Here is a 26,363-nt window from a genome sequence, read left to right as displayed (position 1 = left end):
CACCTGATGAGGCGGATTGTCTGCGTGAAACATGTAGTGATGCATGTATGGAAAAATTACGTGTTGTATCAAATCATTTGAACTCCCAAAGAATTGCGATTTCACCTTTATAACTATCATGACGGACTCTCAAGGATGAACATTATCTATCTATCTATCTATCTATCTATCTATAGATAGATATATAGATAGATAATGTTCATCCTTGAGAGTCATCTTCAATTACAGAACCGAGTCGTGTAACAATTTAATAGATTTTCAGACTCTGAATTTGGTATGTGGTGTGGAGTGCGACCGTAATTGCATCACTACATCCTGCGGTAAACAAGGTTATTAATACATGTCACTTGATCTGTGTTGTACGTTAACGTGACTAACATCTGCTGTCAACGTGTTATCTCCACTATATAAGGTACGTATGGGATATGTGGTGTGCCAAGGTGAGCCTTACGTGAAGTAAATGTAAATTTCTGTGGTATATGGTGGATCGATCGGAATCTTATTGTCCTGGTGCTGGCATATACAGTTGCCATAACTCTTACCCGGCCGAACAGATTATGTTACATACTGCAGAAAAGCAATTAGGGTCAAATTGAAAGATGATATGTATTTTCGTGGTTTCTCTAAATAATGACTCGACTTCTGTGGGCCGAAATATGAAACCTGGTTTATTTGATTTTGAAGAGCGCTCTTAGAGTGAATTGTCTGTAAGCTAAGGTTGGATTGCAAATTAACGAAAATATAGTCATTTACCAGTTTAGGGCCCGTGCATTTTAGCTTTGGTATCCTTGTTCTGTTGTTCTCTATGGAATCATAGTAAAAATGTAATGAATTAGGTAAGGGTTTGGGGATTTTCTTTAGCACTACACTTATAACCTCATAACTAGGATCAGAGATGGAAAATGTGGGGTTGAATGACAAGTACTGTTCACTTTTAGTCAGGAGGCATTGTGTTTTTATTAACGCATTTTATTATTTATCACTGTCATACTCTAGTCTGAGATATAAACTTATTTGATTCATTATTATCTGTTAATTTTCTATTCTTCCATATTTCTTTCCCTTATTCTCAAGTATTCGTTTATCATATCTTGAAAATTCTCTTTTCTAGTTTTCATACAACAGTTCATTTACTATTTCGTTTGGGGCAGCTTAGTGTAGTTGTTGTAGTCTTCTTTTCTTTCCTATTTCTTTGTTGTTCACACAGCACTTCAGAATGAAATTTCTTAAATTTTCTATTTGCCTCACAGCAACAACCGTAGGCTGTCTCCTGAAAGTCTATTCATATTCTTAAGGAGCAGGTTATTTGTTCTACCAAAGGATGTGATAATGGATGGGTGTCTGTTATAGCAGTTAGTCTTCAGCCTTTATATCTTACTTCCAATATTTATAAACCTCTAAATGACATTTCCCATCTCCTTGCTGCTTTGAAGAATGTGTGTGAGAAATACTTAGAGAAACAGCTGGTTTTGTATATGTCATGTATGGATATGGAAAAAGCATATGATATGGTTAATAGAGATGCCTTGTAGAAGGTTTTAAGAATATACTACTGGAATTAGTGAGAAGTGTTTATTGAGGGTTCAAGGCATGTGTATGAATAGGAAGTGAACAGAGTGGACGGTTTCAAGTGAAGGTTGGTTTGCAGCATAGATGTGTGGTGTCACCATGGTCGTTTGATTTATTTATGGATGGGGTGGTAAGGGAAGTAAAAGTGAGAGTCTTGGAGAGAGGGATGAGTATGCGGTCTGTCAGACCTGGCTGTGGGTAGGGGGCTGTGGTTTCGGGCATTGCACATGACAACTAGAGAATGGATGTGAACAAATGCAGAAAATTGCAGACTAGTATGAAAAGAAATGAACACATCTGATATAGTAAGGCTAGATTGATTTTTAAACATCTTGAAAAGAATTCAAACAGCAACAGACAATTGGGTCCTTTCAAGGCTGTTTGTGGAAGATATCTGAAACTCACAGTTAGTGTGGTGAAATTTAGAAGGCAAACATACAATTCAAAGAGAATAATCAGCAAATTTTCAGAAGCTTGAATAATGTGTCATGGACTGTAAGTGAAATACAAATAATACAAATAATGCAAGTCATAGACTTGAAGTGTTATTTATCACATGAATTCTTAATTGTGTCTGTGGTACTAATTTCAACCACTAATTGTTAGATCATTCCATAAGTTAACAGACCTGTTGAAGAGAAAGTACTTCACCTCATTCAGGGTAAAACGTTTGCCCAGTGGGTTTTTACCCATTGCTGCAATTGAGATCAGATTTTAGTCTTTAGTAGCTTGATAGATCAAAATTATCAAGCATTTGATAATTTAGATTGCTTGCATTAGACCACCTCCTAACTTTCTCTTTTCTAAGCAAAATAAGTTCAAGTTGTTTGATCGGCTCTCATAGGACTTGCTTCTCAGTCTGGGAATCATAGTGGTTGATTGATGCTGCACTCTATCCATTCTGCTTATATATGTTTTATTTAAGATGACCGAAATTGAACACAACATTTAAGAATGGGACAAACCAAAGAACTGTAAAGAGTAAGGATGATTACTTTGGACTTAAAGTCAAAGGCATTACCTATGAATCCAAGAATATTGTTCACTCTTTTCACTGCTTCTGTGTTCTGCTTACTTGGTATTAGGTCATTAGAGGATTCCCAGTCTTTTTCCTCATGTACCTTTTACAGTTCAGCATAATTCACATTGTAGCTTGCCATTTTGTTTTTGGTACCAATATGTAAATTTTGCACTTATCAATATTCAAATTCTTTTGCCACCTACAAGCCCAGTCCATCAGTTTTGCTGTCACTTTGGAGTTGCAGATATTCAAGTTCATTTGTATGTAGATTTATATCTAAACTTTGTGTCATTTGCAAATTTTTATAACTTGCAATACAATTCATTATCAATATCAGTAATGTATATGAGAAAGAGATCCATTCCCAATGTTAATCCATGTGGCACACCACTTGTTATGTCTAACTATTCTGAGGCTTGAACATTAATCACAACTCTTTGTTTTGGGCCCCTTCTCTGTTCCTTCTTTTGGAAAATTGAAAATGAGAGGGAAGGATTTCCAGCCCCTGCTCCCTCCCCATTTTATCACCTTCTACGACACGCAGGGAATACTTGGGAAGTATTCTTTCTCCCCTATCCCCAAGGATAACTTTTAAGAATAGATTTGTTATTTATTTTGCCTCAGGTTCATGACTGACATTATTTTCACTTCCTTAATAACATGTAAAGTTTGCAGGCTTAATCCTATGTAATATCTGTATGCCCATATTCTCTAACCACACTAATCTGAGAGTATCTGACTTCTTTTAGTTCCACAAACAGCTTGAAAAGGACCATTGGTCTATTGTTGTTTGACTTCCTTTGTGATTACTTAGCAAAATCTTTTGGCAACCTCTTATACATATAAGATGTTTTCCATGATGCATTGCATGTGAAGATGAAATGAATGGTGTTTAAATGAAATTTGGGTAGTTAGAACCAAATTGTGTATGTGTGAATTTGATTTTGGTCAACTTAAACAAGCTTAGGTGTATCAATAATAAAATGAATCACATAGCTGCTGGAGTTTGGGGAATTGTGTGGAGCACATGCTAATGTTTGATACAAACCAATAGTGTTTAAATATTCCAACCATCAGAGAGCTGAATAAGCTTGGAAAACGTTTGTGAAAGGTGAGAGCCAGTTGTAGAGATTATTTTTATTTGATTTTCCAATTTTTTTTTTTTTTTTTTTTTTGTCATTTGTGGTGGTTAAGTCCTCACATGAGTAAGTTTGATATGGGGAAATTAGCTCAGGTACAGTTTGTCAGGTAGTATGGTAATAAATTCACTTTGTAAAAGTTACAGACTGTAGTACAGCATCACTATTGGTGTAATGAATTTCTTCCTTTACATGACATCCTTAGTTTTGAATAATCATGATACTTGATAAGTTATATATTTAGTTTCTATGGGGGTAAGCCACTACTGATTTCAGACACCATTGCACTATTGCCAGCTCTGTGTTGAAAAATTAACTGGTAAGATTTCTTAAGTTCTAAATTTTTGTTTTTCAATACATGTTCGAAAAGCTTGGTCATTTACATAGAAGGAGATGCTGCACTTAAAGAAATATATCTGTATTATATATTTTGTAATTCTTCATTGAATTCCTTGAAACGTTCTGTGGTTACATTGAAAAACTTTATGTTTACTACAGATATGTTATAGTCAATTACTGCTACTCTTCATTTATAATCATAATCAGATTTTGCTCTCAGGTACTTGTAAGTAGCTGACTTGGTGTCTCTGAGTGATCTGTAAGGATACATCCACCTGGCAGGTCCTGGATCACATCCTGTATGAAGAATTTATTGAAGCAACAAGACTTGGCCTTCTACCATGTCAACAGTTACCTCGGCAAAGCCATCTATAAAAAGTAATTCTTGAAACAAATGATGCAAAGAAGTCTTATTACCTTGCCATCCTGCAGTACCTAAACAGATATTGAAACAGTTGATTCATTGATAATGTTGCTCATATTTTAAGTCACTTTGTTACCCAGTGCCAAAGACATCCTCATCTGTCACTGCTTTCCTTCCAGCGTACTTTCTTACCCATCACTCCATTCTCAATGCATGAAAATAAGTTGCCAGATGGTTACATGGCCTTTACTAGGAAAAGCACTCCACTGTATCCCTTTAAGTGGTTCTCCCCAGAAGTAGCCAAACCCTTCTGCTCTGGCACAACTGCCTCTCTCCATCAATCAAAATGTTCCATCAACTGAAATACTTTATGTTTATATCTTTTTTATATTTTTTATTTTTGTTGTACTTCCCTCAAGCAGTTGCATCCACTGGATAAGATATGAGGATAAGATAGCACTTTTCAAAAGGTGCTCAACTTTTTAACTCTCAACTCTCTTTAACCATTACATGGAATTCATTCATCAGTTAAGGATGAAACTACTTCACATCACTTCTCACACTCATCACCCGTAGCCACATGAGATTCCTCATGCTTTAGTTTCAGTATGGTACCACAATCACATCATACCCTAATTGGCACCATATAGACTGCTACAAGAAGAATCCCATTCCAGTCATAGCAGAGTGTATAATAGTCTCCACCCTGGTGCTGTGTATGCAGAAAGACGGTCTCCTTAACATTTTCTTTTTAAAGTCCAACTGCTTATTGTTGTATGTAGTTCATCTGTATCTTTTCAGCCTTTGGCTTCAGTTAATTCATTAAATGATATATTGATTTAGGTTAAAAATGAAAATGTATTGGGAAAGGTAGGTGACTGTTAGTACTATGTAACTGATAGTGTTACAAGACTGCCTGCTCCAAGTGTAGTCACTTTTGGTGAGGTTGTGTCATTGGAAGTAGTGTCCACAAAAAACTTTCCCATATTTTTTCAAAGGTGATATAAAACTAAAGTTTTATGGGTACAACCACATGATGATCTCATGGTGAAATCATCCTATATCTAGTCACCAAGACTAGTGTTCCTAATGGTATGAGCACCAGCATCCCGTCAAAGTGTGCCTTTATGGAAGGATGCTTTTTTCTTTACTCATTTTGGCTGTCATTTCATTTTGGGAAATTCCCTTCTGAATATTGAATTTATTCCATCTGTGCTTCAAGATGGTTGGCTCTTGTCTTTGTGAGGAGGATAAAGCCTGAATTTCTGCCTTCAAGCAAGAAAATGCGGTGAACTTGAGACTTGAAGGTTCACTGGGTGCTCAGATCATACGATCTAGGAGCTGCTTGCCAGTGCTGGATTTCCCCCCCCCCAAACAACATTATCCTACCACCAAAACCTATCCCTGGGTCACTCAAGGAAGACTTCTCAATCAACACATATGCAAACCTGTATTTCAAGAGCTGAACTCAAGAAAAGCCATCCAAAACTTCTTGAAAATGTCTTTCAAAGAACCATTCAACATCGCCTGCAAAAGGACCTCCACATTCCCTCCTGTAAGCCAGCTGCCAATTCCCTGCTTGTGAAGAAAATGAAGCTCAGATGATTCACGTTTGCAAAGAAATACAAGGACTGGAGTGAGCAACAGTGGAGGAAAGCAGCAGAGGCTGAGGAGGCCAGAGGGTGCCAGCTGATATGATTTGTTTCACAGTGAAACACCCAGATGGTGTGATGACATGGGATTACTTTAGTGGTGCAATTAGTTGGGGAGAGTTGTACCAATGTGAAAATACTAAAATGAATGGAGAGCAGTACACTGTGGTACTAGAGAACTCTCTGCTTCCTTTTTATGAGGTTCATGGATGTGATCACTTAATGCAGGATAGTGCCCCCTGCCATAATGCTATTAAGGTTATTAGAGAAAAATATTCTAGTGCTGGAGTGGCTTAGGAATTCCCTAGACCTTAACCTATTTTCAAATAGCTGGAACCAGATGAAATTCAAGCTTTCTTCCTGTAGCACCTCATCAGAGCCTTGCCTCTTATAGAAGATCAAGACCCCTGTGGTGGCAAAACGTGGACCTATAATACTTCAGAAACCTTGCCAATTACATGCCTAGACATCTGCAGATGGTAATCAAGGCCAAAGGAGAGATGAAAATATGCCAAAATGTAAGAGTGACATTGCTGTTGAAAGTTTATGGGGGTGAACAAGATATTTGCAGACACTACATGTACATATGTATACATTTATAAACATATTCACCCGTGGAGTATGGTAAAAGATTTCTACCTCCCTGTTCCGTGCATTTCATAGAATGCAGCTAAATAGGGTGGGAGTGGAGGCTGGGAAACCCCCCTTGTTGTATTTCAGTTTCTAAAGATGGAACTGAAGAAGGAACCAAGCGAGGAGTGCTCTTCCTCCTCGAAGGCACGGTCTAGTGTATCTGAATGTGCGTTGATGTAACCAAGATGACAAGAAAAGAGAGATAAATAATATGTTTGAGGAAAGGAACATGCATTCTCTGGCTCTGAGTGAAACAAAGCTGAAGGATGAAAGAGAAGAATGGTTTGGAAATACCTTAGGAGTAGAGACAGGTTTGGTGTAAGGGTAAAAGCTAAAGGGTAGCACTAATGCAGAAGTAATTGTGGGAGTTTATGAAAGAGTGTCAAGAAGTGAGATCTAGATTAGTATGCATAAAAATTAAAGTGGATTGCAAGAGATGGATGATTATTGATGCATATACACTTGGCCATGAAAAGATTAATTATGAGGCAGGTGTTTTAGGAGCAGCTGAGTGATTAAGTTGGCAGTTCAGGATACCAGGTACTTGTAATGGATGATTTAAATATGAAGATGACTGTTGTGGCAGTTGATGGTATAATTGGAGGACATGGTATACTCATTAATGAATGGAAATGGTGAACAGCTTGTGGAGTTGTATTTTGAAAAATGACTGGTGATTGGGAATAACTGGTTTAAAAAGAGGAGAACATAGACAAATATATGTATGCAAGTATGAAAGATGGTCGTTGGCATTATTGGATTACATACAGATTGATAGGTGTGCAAAAGAGACTTTTGGATGTAAATGTCATGGTCGAAAATTTGTAGATGTTTTTGAAAAAGAGAAAATATAATGAATGAGAAGAGAGTGGTGAAAGTGAGCTTGGCAAAGATATTTGTGTGAAGAAATACCAAGAGAGATTGAGTTTTGAATGGCAAAAGGTGAGAGAAAACAAAGCTAGGGAACTGGATAAGGAGTGAGAGGTATTAAGAAATGCAGTGCTGGCATATATGAGAGATGTGTTTAGCATGTATAAGGTAGAAGGTAGGCAGGCTAGAAAGGTAGTAAGTGGTGGGATGATGAAGTTAAGTTGCTAATGAAAGAAGAAAGAGAGGTATATGGTTGGTACTTACATGGAAGGAGTGCAGAAAACTTGAAGATGTGGCATTTGGAGCACTTGGCTTACAAAGTTGGTGTTGGATGGTAGGAACCAAGTGTGATGTTGGGATGTAGGTAACTTAGTTAATTACTAGCACCTGATGAGGTGGATTGTCTTCATGAAACATGTCATGCCACATGTATAGAAAAATTACGTGTTATATAAAATTGTATGAACTCCTAGTGAAGTGCAGTTTCACCTTCATATATATATATTTTTTTTTTTTTGCTTTGTCACTGTTTCCCGCATTTGTGAGGTAGTGCAAGGAAACAGATGAAAGAAATGGCCCAACCCACCCCCATACACATGTATATACATACGTCCACACACGCAAATATACATACCTACACAGCTTTCCATGGTTTACCCCAGTCGCTTCACATGCCCTGATTCAATCCACTGACAGCACGTCAACCCCGGTATACCACATCGATCCAATGCACTCTATTCCTTGCCCGCCTTTCACCCTCCTGCATGTTCAGGGCCCGATCACTCAAAATCTTTTTCACTCCATCTTTCCACCTCCAATTTGGTCTCCCACTTCTCCTTGTTCCCTCCACCTCCGACACATATATCCTCTTGGTCAATCTTTCCTCACTCATTCTCTCCATGTGCCCAAACCATTTCAAAACACCCTCTTCTGCTCTCTCAACCACGCTCTTTTTATTTCCACACATCTCTTACCCTTACGTTACTTACTCGATCAAACCACCTCACACCACACATTGTCCTCAAACATCTCATTTCCAGCACATCCACCCTCCTGCGCACAACTCTATCCATAGCCCACGCCTCGCAACCATAAAACATTGTTGGAACCACAATTCCTTCAAACTTACCCATTTTTGCTTTCCGAGATAATGTTCTCGACTTCCACACATTCTTCAAGGCTCCCAGGATTTTCACCCCCTTCCCCACCCTATGATTCACTTCCCCTTCCATGGTTCCATCCGCTGCCAGATCCACTCCCAGATATCTAAAACACTTTACTTCCTCCAGTTTTTCTCCATTCAAACTTACCTCCCAATTGACTTGACCCTCAACCCTACTGTACCTAGTAACCTTGCTCTTATTCACATTTACTCTTAACTTTCTTCTTTCACACACTTTACCAAACTCAGTCACCAGCTTCTGCAGTTTCTCACATGAATCAGCCACCAGCGCTGTATCATCAGTGAACAACAACTGACTCACTTCCCAAGCTCTCTCATCCCCAACAGACTTCATACTTGCCCCTCTTTCCTAAACTCTTGCATTCACCTCCCTAACAACCCCATCCATAAACAAATTAAACAACCATGGAGACATCACACACCCCTGCCGCAAACCTACATTCACTGAGAACCAATCACTTTCCTCTCTTCCTACACGTACACATGCCTTACATCCTCGATAAAAACTTTTCACTGCTTCTAACAACTTGCCTCCCACACCATATATTCTTAATACCTTCCACAGAGCATCTCTATCAACTCTATCATATGCCTTCTCCAGATCCATAAATGCTACACACAAATCCATTTGCTTTTCTAAGTATTTCTCACATACATTCTTCAAAGCAAACACCTGATCCACACATCCTCTACCACTTCTGAAACCACACTGCTCTTCCCCAATCTGATGCTCTGTACATGCCTTCACCCTCTCAATCAATACCCTCCCATATATTCCTATGAGTCCACGGGGAAATTGAAACCCGAAAAGTTCCCAAGTGCACTTTCGTGTAATAATCACATCATCAGGGGAGACACAAGAAAGAAATATAACAGTCAGTTGATATACATCGAAGAGACGAAGCTAGGACGCCATTTATTAAACATGTTTATCAAATGGCGTCCTAGCTCGTCTCTTCGATGTATATCAACTGACTGTTATATTTCTCTCTTGTGTCTCCCCTGATGATGTGATTATTACACGAAAGTGCACTTGGGAACTTTTTGTGTTTCATTTTCCTTGTGGACTCATAGGAATATCTTGATCACACGCAAAATTGTGATCCTTTCCAACATATATATTTCTTTCTTCCTTTCATATTATTCGCCATTTCCTGCATTAGCGAGGTAGCGTTAAGAACAGAGGACTGGGCCTTTGAGGGAATATCCTCACCTGGCCCCCTTCTCTGCTCCTTCTTTTGGAAAATTAAAAAAAAAATTAGAGGGGAGGATTTCCAGCCACCCACTTCCTCCTCTTTTAGTCACCTTCTATGACACACAGGGAATATGTGGGAAGTATTCTTTCTCCCATATCCCCAGGGATACATCCATATATATATATATATATATATATATATATATATATATATATATATATATATATATATATATATATATTTATTTATTTTATTATTTTGCTTTGTCGCTGTCTCCCGCGTTTGTGAGGTAGCGCAAGGAAACAGACGAAAGAAATGGCCCAACCCACCCCCATACACATGTATATACATACACGTCCACACACGCAAATATACATACCTATACATCTCAATGTACACATATATATACACACACAGACACATACATATATACCCATGCACACAATTCACACTGTCTGCCTTTATTCATTCCCATCGCCACCTCGCCACACATGGAATACCATCCCCCTCCCCCTCATGTGTGCAAGGTAGCGCTAGGAAAAGACAACAAAGGCCCCATTCGTTCACACTCAGTCTCTAGCTGTCATGCAATAATGCCCGAAACCACAACTCCTTTCCACATCCAGGCCCCACAGAACTTTGCAAGGTTTACCCCAGACGCTTCACATGCCCTGATTCAATCCACTGACAGCATGTCAACCCTGGTATACCACATCGATCCAATTCACTCTATTCCTTGCCCGCCTTTCACCCTCCTGCATGTTCAGGCCCTGATCACTCAAAATCTTTTTCACTCCATCTTTCCACCTCCAATTTGGTCTCCCACTTCTCCTCGTTCCCTCCACCTCCGACACATATATCCTCTTGGTCAATTTTTCCTCACTCATTCTCTCCATGTGCCCAAACCATTTCAAAACACCCTCTTCTTCTCTTTCAACCACGCTCTTTTTATTTCCACACATCTCTCTTACCCTTACATATATGTATACATTGAGATGTATAGGTATGTATATGTGCGTGTGTGGACGTGTATGTATATACATGTGTATTTGGGTGGGTTGGGCCATTCTTTCGTCTGTTTCCTTGCGCTACCTCACTAACGCGGGAGACAGCGACAAAGTATAATATAAATATAAAAAAAAGATCCTGCCTGACAAATTTGCTGGAATTTTTTTAATACTATTTGTCAGATGGTATGAAAAAGTACCATCTGATGAAGAATATTTAATTCCCAGAAGGCTTTCAATAAAGTACCTCACAAGAGATTATTACATAAACTCAAAGCACATGGAATCAATGGAGAACTCTGTATGTGGATCAGAGACTGGCTTACTGAAACAAAAAAAAAGTGTGTAGTATTAAACAGTGAAGCCTCAGATTGAGAAGACATAGTGAGTGGTGTGCCACAGGGTTGGTCCTAGGCCCAATTCTCTTCATAATATACATTAATGACCTAAAACTCAGTCTCCTATCTAAGATCTCCAAATTTGCTGATGATACTAAACTTGGAGGTAGAGCTGTAAACAGGTGGGACTGTGAAATGATTCATAGAGATTTTAACTTACTAGCAGAGAGTGGTCAGACATGGCAAATGAAGTTTAATGTCGACAAATGTAAAGTTTTATCCCTGGGGATAGGGGAGAAAGAATACTTCCCACGTATTCCCTGCGTGTCGTAGAAGGCGACTAAAAGGGAAGGGAGGGGGGGGCTGGAAATCCTCCCCTCTCGTTTTTTTTTAATTTTCCGAAAAGAAGGAACAGAGAAGGGGGCCAGGTGAGGATATTCCCTCAAAGGCCCAGTCCTCTGTTCTTAATGCTACCTCGCTATCGCGGGAAATGGCGAATAGTATGAAAAAAAAAAAAAAAATGTAAAGTTATGCACTTTGGAGACAAGAATATTTGTTATGACTTCAAACTATTCGGAAACTCTAACTAAAGTAAAAGAAGAGTTGTCATTAGCAACAATCTGAAGTACACTATACAGTGTCAAGCAGCAAGTAAAAATGGCAACCAAATGTTAATTTTCATAGCCAGGAACGTAGATTACAAGATACCAGAAACAATTCTCACACTTTAAAATTCTCTAGTAAGACCATACCTTGAATATAGTGTCCAGTGTTGGTCCCTGAACTATAAAAAAGATGAGGAAAAATTAGAGCGAGTACAAAGACATGCGACAAAATTTATGTCATCCCTTAGAAATCTGTCATACGAAGAAAGGCTAAAACGATTGGATCTCTTCTCCCTCAAGAAATGTAGACCGCGGTGACTTAATCCAAGTGTTCAAAATTTTGAAATGTTTGATAAAGTAAGTCATGAACATTTTTTTGAAATACAGGAAAATATGGTTACCAGGATAAATGGAAAACTCAGTGCTAAAAGATTTAGTATGGATGTGAGAAAAAGCTTCTTTTCCCATAGTTGTGTTGAACACTGGGATAAGTTACCGTCAGACGTAGTGAATGCTAAGACTATAAATACCTTCAAAAGTCGTTTAGACAAATGTTTTACAAATTCAGGTATACTCTGTGAAGAATGCCAGAAATAAACTGTATTAACAACAGTAGTAATGGGGACAGTAGAAGGCTAATGTGTAGAATTGGGGAGTAGGTGAGTGGAATTACATTTTCTTGTCAAGTTAAACTTTTTTAAAGAAGGCAACCCAGTTGTGGGCCAATCAGGCCTCATGTTGTCTGTCTTTCTCATATAAACCTTCTCATACCCTTTAATTACTTAGTCAGACCACCTTACACCACATATTATCCTCAAACATTTAACTTCTAACAATCCACCTTCCTCCACATAGTGTTATCTTTTGCCTATGTCTTGCATCCATATAACATTTTTGGGACCATTGTTCCTTCAAACATACCCATTTTTGCTGTCCCAGATAATGTTCTATCTTTCCACATATTATTCAGTGCTTCCAGAACCATTACCCCCTCACCCACCCTATGACACTTCCACTTATGTGGCTCCATTTGCTACCATGTCCACTCCAAGGTATTTATCACAGTTCATGTCCAAGTTTTCTTCATTCAAATTCCTACCCCAACTAACCTGTCCCTCAACACTTTACACAACAAGATTGGAAAGGAAATCCCATTGCCGCACCCTATCAAGGTATCAAGGGTTACAGCTTATGTAGCTACATGAGGTTGGAGAGGAAATTCCATTGCCACACCCTATCAAGTACTTCCAAATTATCAAGGGTTACAATATATGTGGCTTCATGGGATAGCCAGATGAAATAAGCTTTGATGGTTTGTGATGCCTCTGTTGGAGAACAGTACCAGTATCATAAATTCCAAATTTTTGTTGATGGAGACAGACAGTAGAGCAGAGGGCTCCTATCTTTTCATTGCTCATTTTGGCATGGTAGCCAGCAGAAAGCTCTCAATGGATATTTTGTAGAATAGAGTGAATCTAATGACATTGAAGATTACTGACATTAATATGTGAAAGGATGAGTAGAAAACATATTCTAATCTAATTAGAGATGCCAGAATCTGGAGACTGCTATTCTGTAAAGAAAAAAGATGAAATGCTTGGATATATTGTCATTCTTGGACAGGCCTTATCCTGGACCATAAATTTGATATTCACTGACCATTGACGTCAGCAAGGACTCCCACAGCATTTCAGAGAAACTTACATTAATGACTTGGGAAAGGATATAACCAGTGTATCTCACCTTGCAAAGGCCTGACTGACTCAAGATGAGATTCATAATCTTTAAGGAAGTGGGAGTTGAGGAAAGAATCAAAGTTTGGAAATGCAGGTAAATAAATGAAAGCAATATGATGTATTTGGAAGAACAGAACTATAACAGGGGATAGGCTGTACCATTGCATGTTTCCAGGAAGAAGGAAAAATGCTTGTCTTCAGACAAGCTTGGAATAGGCATGCACATAAGAAGCACACTCGAAAACATGGAGAGGGAGGCCATGAAGTCAATATGCCCTCCATGTATCCAAAGAGAGATATGCTTTTTAAACTTGTACAAAAAGATACCAAAAGAAGGGACATAGGATTTGTAAGAGATGTGTCGGGGGATGAGGGAATGCTAAGTAATTCAGGATTGAACTAGAGGAGAAAAGTGATCTAAAAAGAGCTTATTTTATTTTGTCAGTTGGAGAGAATGCTGAAGGATCACATCAGCATAGAAAAATGAGAAAATAATTGAATGACTGAAGGTGTTTGAGATAAGACCAGAAAGATTTCATCACCATTCCCATGGCAGTTCAAGCTGGTTAGACTTCACTTAAGATAGTTTATTGTGAATAACAGTTTTTAGTTGCAACTGGAAACCAGAACTGGAAAAGTAAGAGAATCTTTGGAAGTGATTATAGTGTGTGAATATGTAAATTATAGCACTGTTGACAAGCATGGTATTCACAGATATATAAATTTGTTAATCTTTCACTTGCACATGATTATTTGAATCATAGGAGGATCTTAATGATTCTAAGAGAATACTTATTGCCTTTTAGTTGTAGCACAACTGATTTTCTTATATTGCAGGTTGTGACGGAAATTGTTTGCTTTGAAGAGCGTCAGAGATGGTAGAGCTGTCGACTGTTGCCATTGGGCTGCTTGTCTCTCTTGAGTTTGGGTACTTCGTAAAAGCTGTATTTTATGGAATTGCATCCCGGTTTTTCTTACCAAAAATTCATCCGCTAAAGCCTTCAAGATTATATGGTAAAGACTACTGTTTTTTATATATAGTAATACATTTAGGGGAAACAGAAGAAGGAGTCACGCGGGGAGTGCTCATCCTCCTCGAAGGCTCAGACTGGGGTGTCTAAATGTGTGTGGATGTAACCAAGATGAGAAAAAAGGAGAGATAGGTAGTATGTTTGAGGAAAGGAACCTGGATGTTTTGGCTCTGAGTGAAATGAAGCTCAAGGGTAATGGGGAAGAGTGGTTTGGGAATGTCTTGGGAGTAAAGTCAGGGGTTAGTGAGAGGACAAGATCAAGGGAAGGAGTAGCACTACTCTTGAAACAGGAGTTGTGGGAGTATGTGATAGAGTGTAAGAAAGTAAATGGAGTATTTGATTGAGTGTAAGAAAGTAAATTCTAGATTGATATGGGTAAAACTGAAAGTTGATGGAGAGAGATGGGTGATTATTGGTGCATATGCACCTGGGCATGAGAAGAGAGATCATGAGAGGCAAGTGTTTTGGGAGCAGCTGAATGAGTGTGTTAGTGGTTTTGATGCACAAGACTGGGTTATAGTGATGGGTGATTTGAATGCAAAGGTGAGTAATGTGGCAGTTGAGGGAATAATTGGTATACATGGGGTGTTCAGTGTTGTAAATGGAAATGGTGAAGAGCTTGTAGATTTATGTGCTGAAAAAGGACTGGTGATTGGGAATGCCTGGTTTAAATAGCGAGACATACATAAGTATACGTATGTAAGTAGGAGAGATGGCCAGAGAGCGTTATTGGATTACGTGTTAATTGATAGGCGCACAAAAGAGAGACTTTTGGATGTTAATGTGCTGAGAGGTGCAACTGGAGGGATGTCTGATCATTGTCTTGTGGAGGCGATGGTGAAGATTTGTAGGGGTTTTCGGAAAAGAAGAGAGAATGTTGGGGTGAAGAGAGTGGTGAGAGTAAGTGAGCTTGGGAAGGAGACTTGTGTGAGGAAGTACCAGGAGGGACTGAGTACAGAATGGAAAAAGGTGAGAACAATGGAGGTAAGGGGAGTGGGGGAAGAATGGGATGTATTTAGGGAAGCAGTGATGGCTTGCGCAAAAGATGCTTGTGGCATGAGAAGCGTGGGAGGTGGGTTGATTAGAAAGGGTAGTGAGTGGTGGGATGAAGAAGTAAGATTATTAGTGAAAGAGAAGAGAGAGGCATTTGGACGATTTTTGCAGGGAAAAAATGCAAATGAGTGGGAGATGTATAAAAAAAACAGGCAGGAGGTCAAGAGAAGGTGCAAGAGTTGAAAAAGAGGGCAAATGAGAGTTGGGGTGAGAGAGTATCATTAAATTTTAGTGAGAATAAAAAGATGTTTTGGAAGGAGATAAATAAAGTGCGTAAGACAAGGGAGCAAATGGGAACTTCAGTGAAGGAGGCTAATGGAGAGGTGATAACAAGCAGTGGTGATGTGAGAAGGAGATGGAGTGAGTATTTTGAAGATTTGTTGAATGTGTTTGATGATAGAGTGGCAGATATAGGGTGTTTTGGTCGAGGTGGGGTGCAAAGTGAGAGGGTTAGGGAAAATGATTTGGTAAACAGAGAAGAGGTAGTAAAAGCTTTGCGGAAGATGAAAGCCGGCAAGGCAGCAGGTTTGGATGGTATTGCAGTGGAATTTATTAAAAAAGGGGGTGACTGTATTGTTGACTGGTTGGTAAGGTTATTTAATGTATGTATGATTCATGGTGAGATGCCTGAGGATTGGCGGAATGCATGCATAGTGCCACTGTACAAAGACAAAGGGGATAAGAGTGAGTGCTCAAATTACAGAGGTATAAGTCTGTTGAGTATTCCTGGAAAATTATATGGGAGGGTATTGATTGAGAGGGTGAAGGCATGTACAGAGCATCAGATTGGGGAAGAGCAGTGTGGTTTCAGAAGTGGTAGAGGATGTGTGGATCAGGTGTTTGCTTTGAAGAATGTATGTGAGAAATACTTAGAAAAGCAAATGGATTTGTATGTAGCATTCATGGATCTGGAGAAGGCATATGATAGAGTTGATAGAGATGCTCTGTGGAAGGTATTAAGAATATATGGTGTGGGAGGCAAGTTGTTAGAAGCAGTGAAAAGTTTTTATCAAGGATGTAAGGCATGTGTACGTGTAGGAAGAGAGGAAAGTGATTGGTTCTCAGTGAATGTAGGTTTGCGGCAGGGGTATGTGATGTCTCCATGGTTGTTTACTTTGTTTATGGATGGGGTTGTTAGGGAGGTGAATGCAAGAGTTTTGGAAAGAGGGGCAAGTATGCAGTCTGTTGTGGATGAGAGAGCTTGGGAAGTGAGTCAGCTGTTGTTCGCTGATGATACAGCGCTGGTGGCTGATTCATGTGAGAAACTGCAGAAGTTGGTGACTGAGTTTGGTAAAGTGTGTGAAAGAAGAAAGTTAAGAGTAAACGTGAATAAGAGCAAGGTTATTAGGTACAGTAGGGTTGAGGGTCAAGTCAATTGGGAGGTAAGTTTGAATGGAGAAAAACTGGAGGAAGTAAAGTGTTTTAGATATCTGGGAGTGGATCTGGCAGCAGATGGAACCATGGAAGCGGAAGTGAATCATAGGGTGGGGGAGGGGGCGAAAATTCTGGGATCCTTGAAGAATGTTTGGAAGTCGAGAACATTATCTCAGAAAGCAAAAATGGGTATGTTTGAAGGAATAGTGGTTCCAACAATGTTGTATGGCTGCGAGGCATGGGCTATGGATAGAGTTGTGCGCAGGAGGGTGGATGTGCTGGAAATGAGATGTTTGAGGACAATGTGTGGTGTGAGGTGGTTTGATCGAGTAAGTAATATAAGGGCAAGAGAGGTGTGTGGAAATAAAAAGAGTGTGGTTGAGAGAGCAGAAGAGGGTGTTTTGAAATGGTTTGGTCACATGGAGAGAATGAGTGAGGAAAGAGTGACCAAGAGGATATATGTGTCAGAGGTGGAGGGAACGAGGAGAAGTGGGAGACCAAATTGGAGGTGGAAAGATGGAGTGAAAAAGATTTTGAGTGATCGGGGCTGAACATGCAGGAGGGTGAAAGGCACGCAAGGAATAGAGTGACTTGGAACGATGTGGTATACCGGGGTCAACGTGCTGTCAGTGGATTGAACCAGGGCATGTGAAGCGTCTGGGGTAAACCATGGAAAGTTCTGTGGGGCCTGGATGTGGAAAGGGAGCTGTGGTTTCGGTGCATTATTACATGACAGCTAGAGACTGAGTGTGAACAAATGGGGCCTTTGTTGTCTTTTCCTAGCGCTACCTCGCACACATGAGGGGGGAGAGGGTTGTTATTCCATGTGTGGCGAGGTGGCGATGGGAATAAATAAAGGCAGACAGTATTAATTATGTACATGTGTATATATGTATATGTTTGTGTTTGTATATATATGTGTACATTGAGATGTATAGGTATGTATATTTGTGTGTGTGGACGTGTATATATATACATGTGTATGTGGGTGGGTTGGGCCATTCTTTCGTCTGTTTCCTTGCGCTACCTCGCTAACGCGGGAGACAGCGACAAAGCAAAATAAATAAATAAATGATTTAGTTGGTATTTAATGGAACATAGCTTGTGGGAAATCACCTTTACAGCTGAAATATCTGAATATAAATGTCTTATTTTCCACTCCAATTTATTTAGGGTGGTTCAAGTACTTACAGCCCCTCAGTTCAGACAACTACATGTATATTTGCATTAATGTACCTCTATGTTAACCCTATTTTCATTTGTATATTTAAACTTTATAAGAAGCTTGTCCATTACAGAATCTAACAAAACATCCCTCTCTCCCCAGCTCATTATTGGTTCAGAACCAACTACTCCATGATCTAACTGCACATTGACCTCACAAAGCATATTCTAGATGGCTTCACCCAACCACGGTCCCCATCCTGCACATTACTAGTGGCAATGTACATCAACAAAGCACTCATCTCTCTACTCCAACATAACCTCACAGAAGATACTTGACATCAGTGTCCATAACATGATATGGTTGGCCAATTTTATAGACAAAGAAAGACCCATTTATTCAAATATGCACATTTATACATACATGCAAATACATGTACAAATACTTACATATACATATCAACATATTCACATATACATACACATACCTATACATATATATATATTCTTGCTCGCTTTCTTCCAATCCCTGTGTCAGCAAGGTAGTGCCAGGAAACAGACAAAAAAAAAAAGGCTACATCTGCTCAGACTCATTCTCTAGCTGCCATGTGTAATGCATTGAAACCACAGCTCCTTATCCACATCTAGGCCCCACAGACTTTTCCATAGTTTACCTTGGACACTTCACATGCCCTAGTTCAGTCCATTGACAGCACATCAACCCCAGAATACCATATCGTTCCAAATGCACTCTATTCTGTGCATGCCTTTCACCCTACTGCATGTTCAGGCCCCGATCACTCAAAATCTTTTTCACTTCATCCTTGCTCCTTCAATTTTGTACCCTGCTTCTTGTTTCCTCCACCTCTTACACTTATATCTTCTTTGTCGGCCTTTCCTCACTCACTCTGTCCATATGTCCATTCCATTTCAACACATTTCTGCTCTCTCAACCACACTCTTTTTATTACCACACATCTCTCTTACCCTTTCATTACTTAATCAGTCAAACCACCTTACACCACTTATTGTCCACAAACATTTCATTTACAATGCATCCACCCACCTCCACTCAACACTATCTACAGCCCATTCCTCGCAACTATATAATATTGTTGGAATTACTATTCTTTCAGACATACTCATTTTTCCTCTCCAAGATAACGTTTTCTCTCTCTACACATTCTTCATTGCTCCCAGAGCCTTCACCTCCTCCCCCACCATATGATTCACTTCCACTTCAATTCACTGCCAAGGCCACTCCCAGATAATAAAAACACTTCACTTCCTCTAATCTTTCTCCATTCAAATTTACATTCCAGTTAACTTGTCCCTCAACCTTGCTGAACCTAATAACCTTGCTCTTATTCACACTTACTCTCAACTTTCTCCTTTCACACACTTTTCCAAACTCAGTCACCAACTTCTGCAGTTTCTCACTCGAATCAGCCACCAGTGTTGTATCATCGATGAACAACAATTACTCACTTTCCCATCCGTCTCATCCCCAACAGCCTGCATACTCTCCCCTCTCTCCAAACTCTTGCATTTACCTCCCTAACCATCCCATCCATTATCAAATCAAACAACTATGGTGACGTCACACACCCCTGCCACAGACCTACCTTCACTGGGGACCAATCACTCTCTTCGTACTCGTACACATGCTTTTCACCCTTGATGAAAACTTTTCTGCTTCTAGCAGCTTACCTTCCATGCCATATATTCTTAAGACCTTCCACTAAGCATTTATATCAACTATCATATGCCTTCTCCAGATCCATAAATGCCACATACAAATCCATCTGTTTTCTAAGTATTTCTCATATACATTCTTCAAAGTAAACACCTGATCTACACATCCTCTACCACTTCTGAAACCAAACTCTTCTTCCCTAATCTGATGCTCTGTACATGCCGTCACTCTCTCAATCAATACCCTCCCATACAATTTTCCAGGTATACTTAACAATCTTATGCCTCTGTAGTTTGAACACTCTACTTTATTCCCTTTGCCTCTGTATAGTGGCACTATACATGCATTCTGCCAATCCTCAGGTACTTCACCATGATCCATACATACATTGAATATCCTTACCAACCAGTCAAGAACAGAATCACCCTCTTTCTTAAAGAATTCCACTGCAGTACCATACACTCCCACTCCTTTGCTGGATTTTATCTTTCACAAAGCTTTCACCACATTTTCTCTCTTTTCCAAACCACTCTCCCTGACTCTCACTTCACTCATCACTCCAATTAAAACACTCTACATCTGCCACTCTGTTGTGAAACACATTCAACAACCCATGAAAATACTTACTCCATCACTACATGTTATCACTTCCCCCCTCCCCACCTCACCGGTTCCCATTTGTTCTTGTCTTTCCCACATTATTTACATCCTTCCATAACATCTTTTTATTCTCCCCAAAGTTGATAATAGCCTCTCACCCCAACTCTCATTTGCCCTCTTTTTCAACCCTAGCACTTTCCTGTTGAGCTCCTGCTGCTTTTTCTGATACATCTCCAGGTCATTTCAAAGCTCCTTGTAAGTACTGTCCAAATGCCTCTTCTCTTTTACTAACAGTTTTATTTCTTCATCCCACCACTCACCGCCCTTGTAAATCTGCCTATCTCCCACTTTTCTCATGCCACTTGCATCTCTTGCACATGCCATCACAGCTTTCCTAAATACATCCCTTTCCTCACCCACTCCCCTCACTTCATTTGCTCTTACCTTTTGCCATTCTAAACTTGATCTTTCCTGGTTTTTCTTCTTACAAGTCTCCTTTCCAAGCTCACTTACTCTCACTACTCTCTTCTCCCCTACATTCTCTCCTTGTTTCTGAAAACCTCTACAAATCTTCACCTTCACCTTCATGTGATAGTTATCGAATATCCCACCAGCTGCCCTTTGCAGCACATTTACATCCAAAAGTCTCTTTTACTTTGCTGTCAATTAATAAGTAATCTAATAATGCCCTTTGACCATCTTTCCTACTCACATACATCTTCTTGAGTACATCTTTGTTTTAAACCAGGTATTCCCAATCACCAGTCTTTTTTCAGTACACAAATCCACAAGCTCTTCACCATTTCCCTTCACAACACTGAATACCCCATGCTCACCAATTTTACTGTCGATTGCCACATTACTCATCTTCGCATTCAAATCACCTATCACTAACACCTGGTCTCATGCTCTTTAAGTTTTGACACACTCACTCAGCTGCCCCCAAAGCACTTGCCACTTTTGATCTTTTTTCTCATGACCAGGTGCATAAGCACCAATAATCACCCATCTCTCACCATCCACTTCCAGTTTTACCCACATCAATCTAGAATTTACTTCCTTACACTTTATCACACACTCCCACAGCTCCTGCTTCAGGAGTAAAGGTACTTCTTCCTTCGTTCTTATCCTCTCACTGACCCCTGACTTTATTCCAAGATTTTTCCAAACCATTTTTCCCCTTTACCCTTGAGTTTCGTTTCACTCAGAGCCAGAACATCCAGGTTTCTTTCCTCAAACATACTACGTATCTCTCCTTTCTTCTCGTCTCGGTTACATCCACACACATTCAAACGGCCCAATCTGAGCCTTCGAGGAGGATTAACACTGCCTGCTTGACTCCTTCAGTTTCCTCTTTTAGAAATTGAAACACAAGAAGGGGAGGGTTTCCAGTCACTGTATATGACATTTAGGGAATATGGAGGTAGAATTCTTTCTCCCCACCTTTATATTTTTTTTTCCATACATGTTCATCACTTTCCACATTAGCAAGGTAGCATTCAAGAACATATGAGTGAGCCTCTGAGGGGAAAACTCCTCACTTGACCCCCATCTCAGTTCTTTATTTCTATGACATGCAGGGAATAGGTGGGAAGTATCCTTTTCTGATTTGGCTAGAGTGTGATGTTTTATGGAGTTGCATTAACTTGTACAATTAATGATTTTATTTATGTAAATTGTATCCCCTTCTGAAGGGATGGTAACACATAATATCCTCTTCCCCTTTTCTAGAATGTCTTGTCACCCAGATTTGAGATTGTTTTTCCTTTTCCTTTGAGAATTTCCACAGGATCAGAGCAATGTCTTCACAGACTGTTGACAGTGGTTCAGACCCTTATATTGTGCCATCCAGGATAGAAAGTCAGCCAGTCAAGCCTCTGCTTTGTTGGTTTTTGTCCAAGTGAACTATTTGTTATTTTGGTTGACAGTGGCTCCCATAACTCATTCCTATGAGGAGGGGAGTATTCTTTTTCATAGAAAGTGTTGGGAACAACTTGTGGGCAAAGATCACCTCTCAGGTCACTGTGGACATGTTGGAATCATCTGGGCTAGATTTAGTCTGGCGGTCTCACACTTTGACATTTGCTGTACAATAAAGTAATGGGATCAGGGCAACCTGAAGGGCAGGAACATTTTGTTAATCCCTTGCAGATGTGAACTTTTCATATGGTGCATATACTATACTATTTGTATATCAACTTATTTTTTTTTTTTTTTTTTTTCTGCTGTCTCCCGCGTTTGCGAGGTAGCGCAAGGAAACAGACGAAAGAAATGGCCCAACCCCCCATACACATGTATATACATACATCCACACACGCAAATATACATACCTACACAGCTTTCCATGGTTTACCCCAGACGCTTCACATGCCCTGATTCAATCCACCATCATCATTAAACATGAAAAATCAAATCAGCATGCATAAGCCTTGCAATTTTGTAAATTAGTAAGCAAAGATGTCCGTGAAAAATCACTGATGCCACTTTCTCATCACTGATACTCTCTTACTTGGTGAGATCTGCTTAGACTGGAAGTAAGAGCAAAGATGTTGACATTTGTCTCTGTTGATATTTTGTACATTTTAATAAAAAATCTTTATATCATATTAGATATCTGATTTAGCTCCCATCACTCTCAACTTGAATTTTGTGATTTTTACTGCAATGCAAGTACACTGCTTAGAGAATGAATGACAGTTACAGAGTGGGATTTGGATCACTATATTTTTATGAATGAAATTTCATGAGGCAATAGTTGTGAGAGTTATGTATATAAGGGAAAAAGTGAGGTGATCTATCTATCTGTCTATCTCTCTGATGCCTGTTCCCTTTGGGAACTCCCTCAAGGGAATGGCCTCAGCAAAATAGTCTCTATAACTGGTGAACTCTTGTGCACCTTTTTAGCCTTTATTGCCTCATCCTTAATAGGCTACTGGCAAAGGGCAACTCTAGCAGTGTTCACAGAGGCCCCTACTTAATGCTCCAACCATCTACCATTCCCTAATTTGTCTACCTAATATTCCAACCTACTACTTTTACATGATGTTCCTATATTTGCGTGTGTGGATGTGTATGTATATACATGTGTATGTGGGTGGGTTGGGCCATTCTTTCGTCTGCTTCCTTGCGCTACCTCGCTAACGCGGGAGACAGTGACAAAGGAAAATAGATAAATAAATAATAAATAAATCCTATCTACTGTTTCTACCTAATGCTCCTGTCTGATGTTCCTATCTACTGCATCTATCTATTGCTCCTACATAGTACTCTGCAGAAAATTCTAGAGTTACAAAGAATGAGTTGTGTGACTTAAGTGTTGTTATGTGTGACAGTGAACAAAATGCCAGCATTCCACGTGTGGATGATGCAGAAAGAAAAGACAGCTACCTAGGTTCTAGAAGTGACAACCACTGAAGTGCTGGCTCACTATGCTGCTTCCACTGACCCTCCTGATACCTAGGCGGGTACTACTGGTTATATACCTCCTTGGTCAGTGTCTGCCTGCTAAATACTGCCTGAAAAAATCAATGTATAAGTGGGTATTGGACTTGTTAAAAGTCAAGAACCCACAAAAACCTCATTTAACCTCCCTAGCAGTGGAGATTTATCTTAATGCTCAGTATTTAGTCAAAATATACCAGTCTCACTCGTGATCTAGTATTGTGCAGCTGACATCGATTGTCATCAAACATAGACAACCTGAGCATCAAGTTGTGCTACTGCACTTCCTCTTGGTCCACAGTAGGGTTGGCATAATTTTACTTTCCATTTTAGCTGATAGGACTGGTTAAGTAGGGTTTTCATAGGTTCTGTCTTTTTTTCACACAAGTTTTACATGCTTTTACATTGATTAGCCCATCTTTCCCCAATACAGTACCATTTTAAGCTAAATGAACCTCATTAGATTTTGTGACAATTAATGAAAGGTGTTGCCTTCTTAATTACAGGGATGTGTACTACCCGAGACATTGACTTCCTGTTGAACCACATAAACAATGCACGCTATCTTCGTGCCATGGATTTTGGCAGAGTGGATCACTGTATCCGTGCTGGACTCTACCAGGCTGTGAAAAAGCAAAATGCAAAAGTTTTAGTTGCTGCTAGCACCATTAGATATCGCAAACCTGTATATTTGTTTATGCCATACAGACTTAATTCTCAGGTACGTAAAGGCTTTTCTCTAGTTATCATGAGTCTTGTTTACCTTAGTTTTGCTTATCTCATGCATTTTATATAGAGTTTGTTGGCCAAATTTTTAATTTTTGAGTTAAAAGGTTGGCATGTTTAAGTATGGTGTATTTGGAGCTGATTAGTTTATAACCAAAATCATATTGTTTTTATTATGTTGATTCCTTCACAGCTTGTTTACTGGGATGACAAGAACTTGTACTACCGTCAGGACTTTGAGACATTTCATGATAACTTTCTCCGAGCAACGTCTTATGTGAAACTAGCAGTTGTAGGATCTAGTCCTAAGGAAATTCTTTCAATTGCCCTGTCAGAAGATCCTGCACAACCAGAAGCACCGGATGATTTATTGTCTTGGATACATTATAATCAACAAAGTAGCCAGAATCTTAGAAAACATAATTAGATGAGTGGAAAAATCATTGTAACCCATTTAATAGAAAGTTGTACTTAAGACTGTTAGAAAAATTAACAAAGCATTATTTATGAGAGTGAAATAGATGTATTGAATAATAATACTGATAGACATATTCTTATATTTATGTTTATTGATAACAGTGCGCTCCTTTGCTTTATAAATGTGGGACACAGTTTACCCATTTTTTGTTTTCGTTATTTGCAAATAAAAAAGGCATTCTGTCAAAAGCAACAAATCATATCAGTTTTTCTTGTAAAACACTGAGTTCAGTTAAGTAGTTACTTCTTATTAGTTATTTCTTTAAAAAACATAATAGTAAAGTTGACATATTTATTAAAACTTTTTGAAAGAGAAAAGTGAGCTACAATGAAGGAATTATGCTTTATGAATTAACAACTAATCATTGTTACACAAAATAATCTTAGGCATGAATTTTGTTCTGTAGCACATGTATACCACTGTTTTCCGATTTGTTGAAAGTGTTCAACAAATCTTGAAAGGAAATAAGAATATAAAATTTGAATGTAAATGGAAAGCAAAATAGAAAGCATTGCCCTTTTAGTTTCTTTGTGGAATAAATTACATGATCGCATTTTGTAGACAATTACATTCCTTTTTTTGGTTTTGTATTTCACTTTTCTCTCCATATAGTAGAAGTTTGCTGACGAAATTGTTGTTTGGAAGTGTAAATTAGCATATCTTTGTGATTCACTTGCATGAATAATTATGCATATTTTGTAGAAAGACGTGTTTGGAGGGGCACACAAGATACTTATTCGCACATGATTACATTTATGAATGCATGAGCATATAATCTATTCACATATTGATGTATTATGTATTGTGTGGAACTAAGCAATATGCAAGTGATGGCAACATGCATGAAGAACATAAGGACTTACATGTAAAGGATAACAAAGCCAAAGAACATTGATAATCTCATTAAACTATAATTTATATATGTTATTTATTTATGATTGCCCCAGGACTCCTTTCTTGAAAGGGACCTGTACTTACTCAAGGACCACTTGGCCAGGATCTCTTGCAGCTCTGAGGCAGCATCATTTCCAGTTGTAGGGAAATGATGGACTCATTTGGAGTGAGAAATTTTATGACACAACTGTACTTCTGATGCTACAGTTTTGCCATAGGTGATGTTTAGTTCTTGGTGTAACCTCATACATGCA

General features: G+C 39.1%; 1 protein-coding gene across 2 annotated transcripts; it reads left to right on the top strand.

The window, feature by feature from the left end:
- Positions 1-277: 277 nt before the first annotated feature.
- Positions 278-26,135, top strand: LOC139751604 (protein THEM6-like). Of its 2 annotated transcripts, XM_071667203.1 has the most exons (5): positions 278-412; positions 4,289-4,446; positions 14,490-14,666; positions 24,518-24,732; positions 24,931-26,135. In XM_071667203.1, the coding sequence occupies exons 3-5, from the start codon at positions 14,528-14,530 to the stop codon at positions 25,162-25,164; spliced, it is 588 nt and encodes a 195-aa protein (XP_071523304.1). In that variant the 5' UTR covers positions 278-412; positions 4,289-4,446; positions 14,490-14,527; the 3' UTR covers positions 25,165-26,135. The 2 variants fall into 2 exon arrangements, with proteins under 2 accessions (XP_071523304.1, XP_071523305.1); XM_071667204.1 differs by lacking the exon at positions 4,289-4,446 and having other exon boundaries at positions 285-412.
- The last annotated feature ends 228 nt before the right edge of the window (positions 26,136-26,363 follow it).

This window comes from Panulirus ornatus, chromosome 11 (genome assembly GCF_036320965.1).
Source record: "Panulirus ornatus isolate Po-2019 chromosome 11, ASM3632096v1, whole genome shotgun sequence".
NCBI lineage: Eukaryota > Metazoa > Arthropoda > Malacostraca > Decapoda > Palinuridae > Panulirus > Panulirus ornatus.
The sequence above is the reverse complement of the archived record's forward strand: the minus strand, read 5'-3'. Positions and strand labels throughout refer to the sequence as shown.

Excerpts from the sequence above, each read along its gene's own strand:
- LOC139751604 (XM_071667203.1), top strand. The coding sequence starts at position 14,528 with ATGGTAGAGCTGTCGACTGTTGCCATTGGGCTGCTTGTCTCTCTTGAG. Across the intron at positions 14,667-24,517 it reads AAAGCCTTCAAGATTATATG|GGATGTGTACTACCCGAGAC; the intron begins GTAAAGACTACT and ends TCTTAATTACAG. Across the intron at positions 24,733-24,930 it reads CATACAGACTTAATTCTCAG|CTTGTTTACTGGGATGACAA; the intron begins GTACGTAAAGGC and ends ATTCCTTCACAG.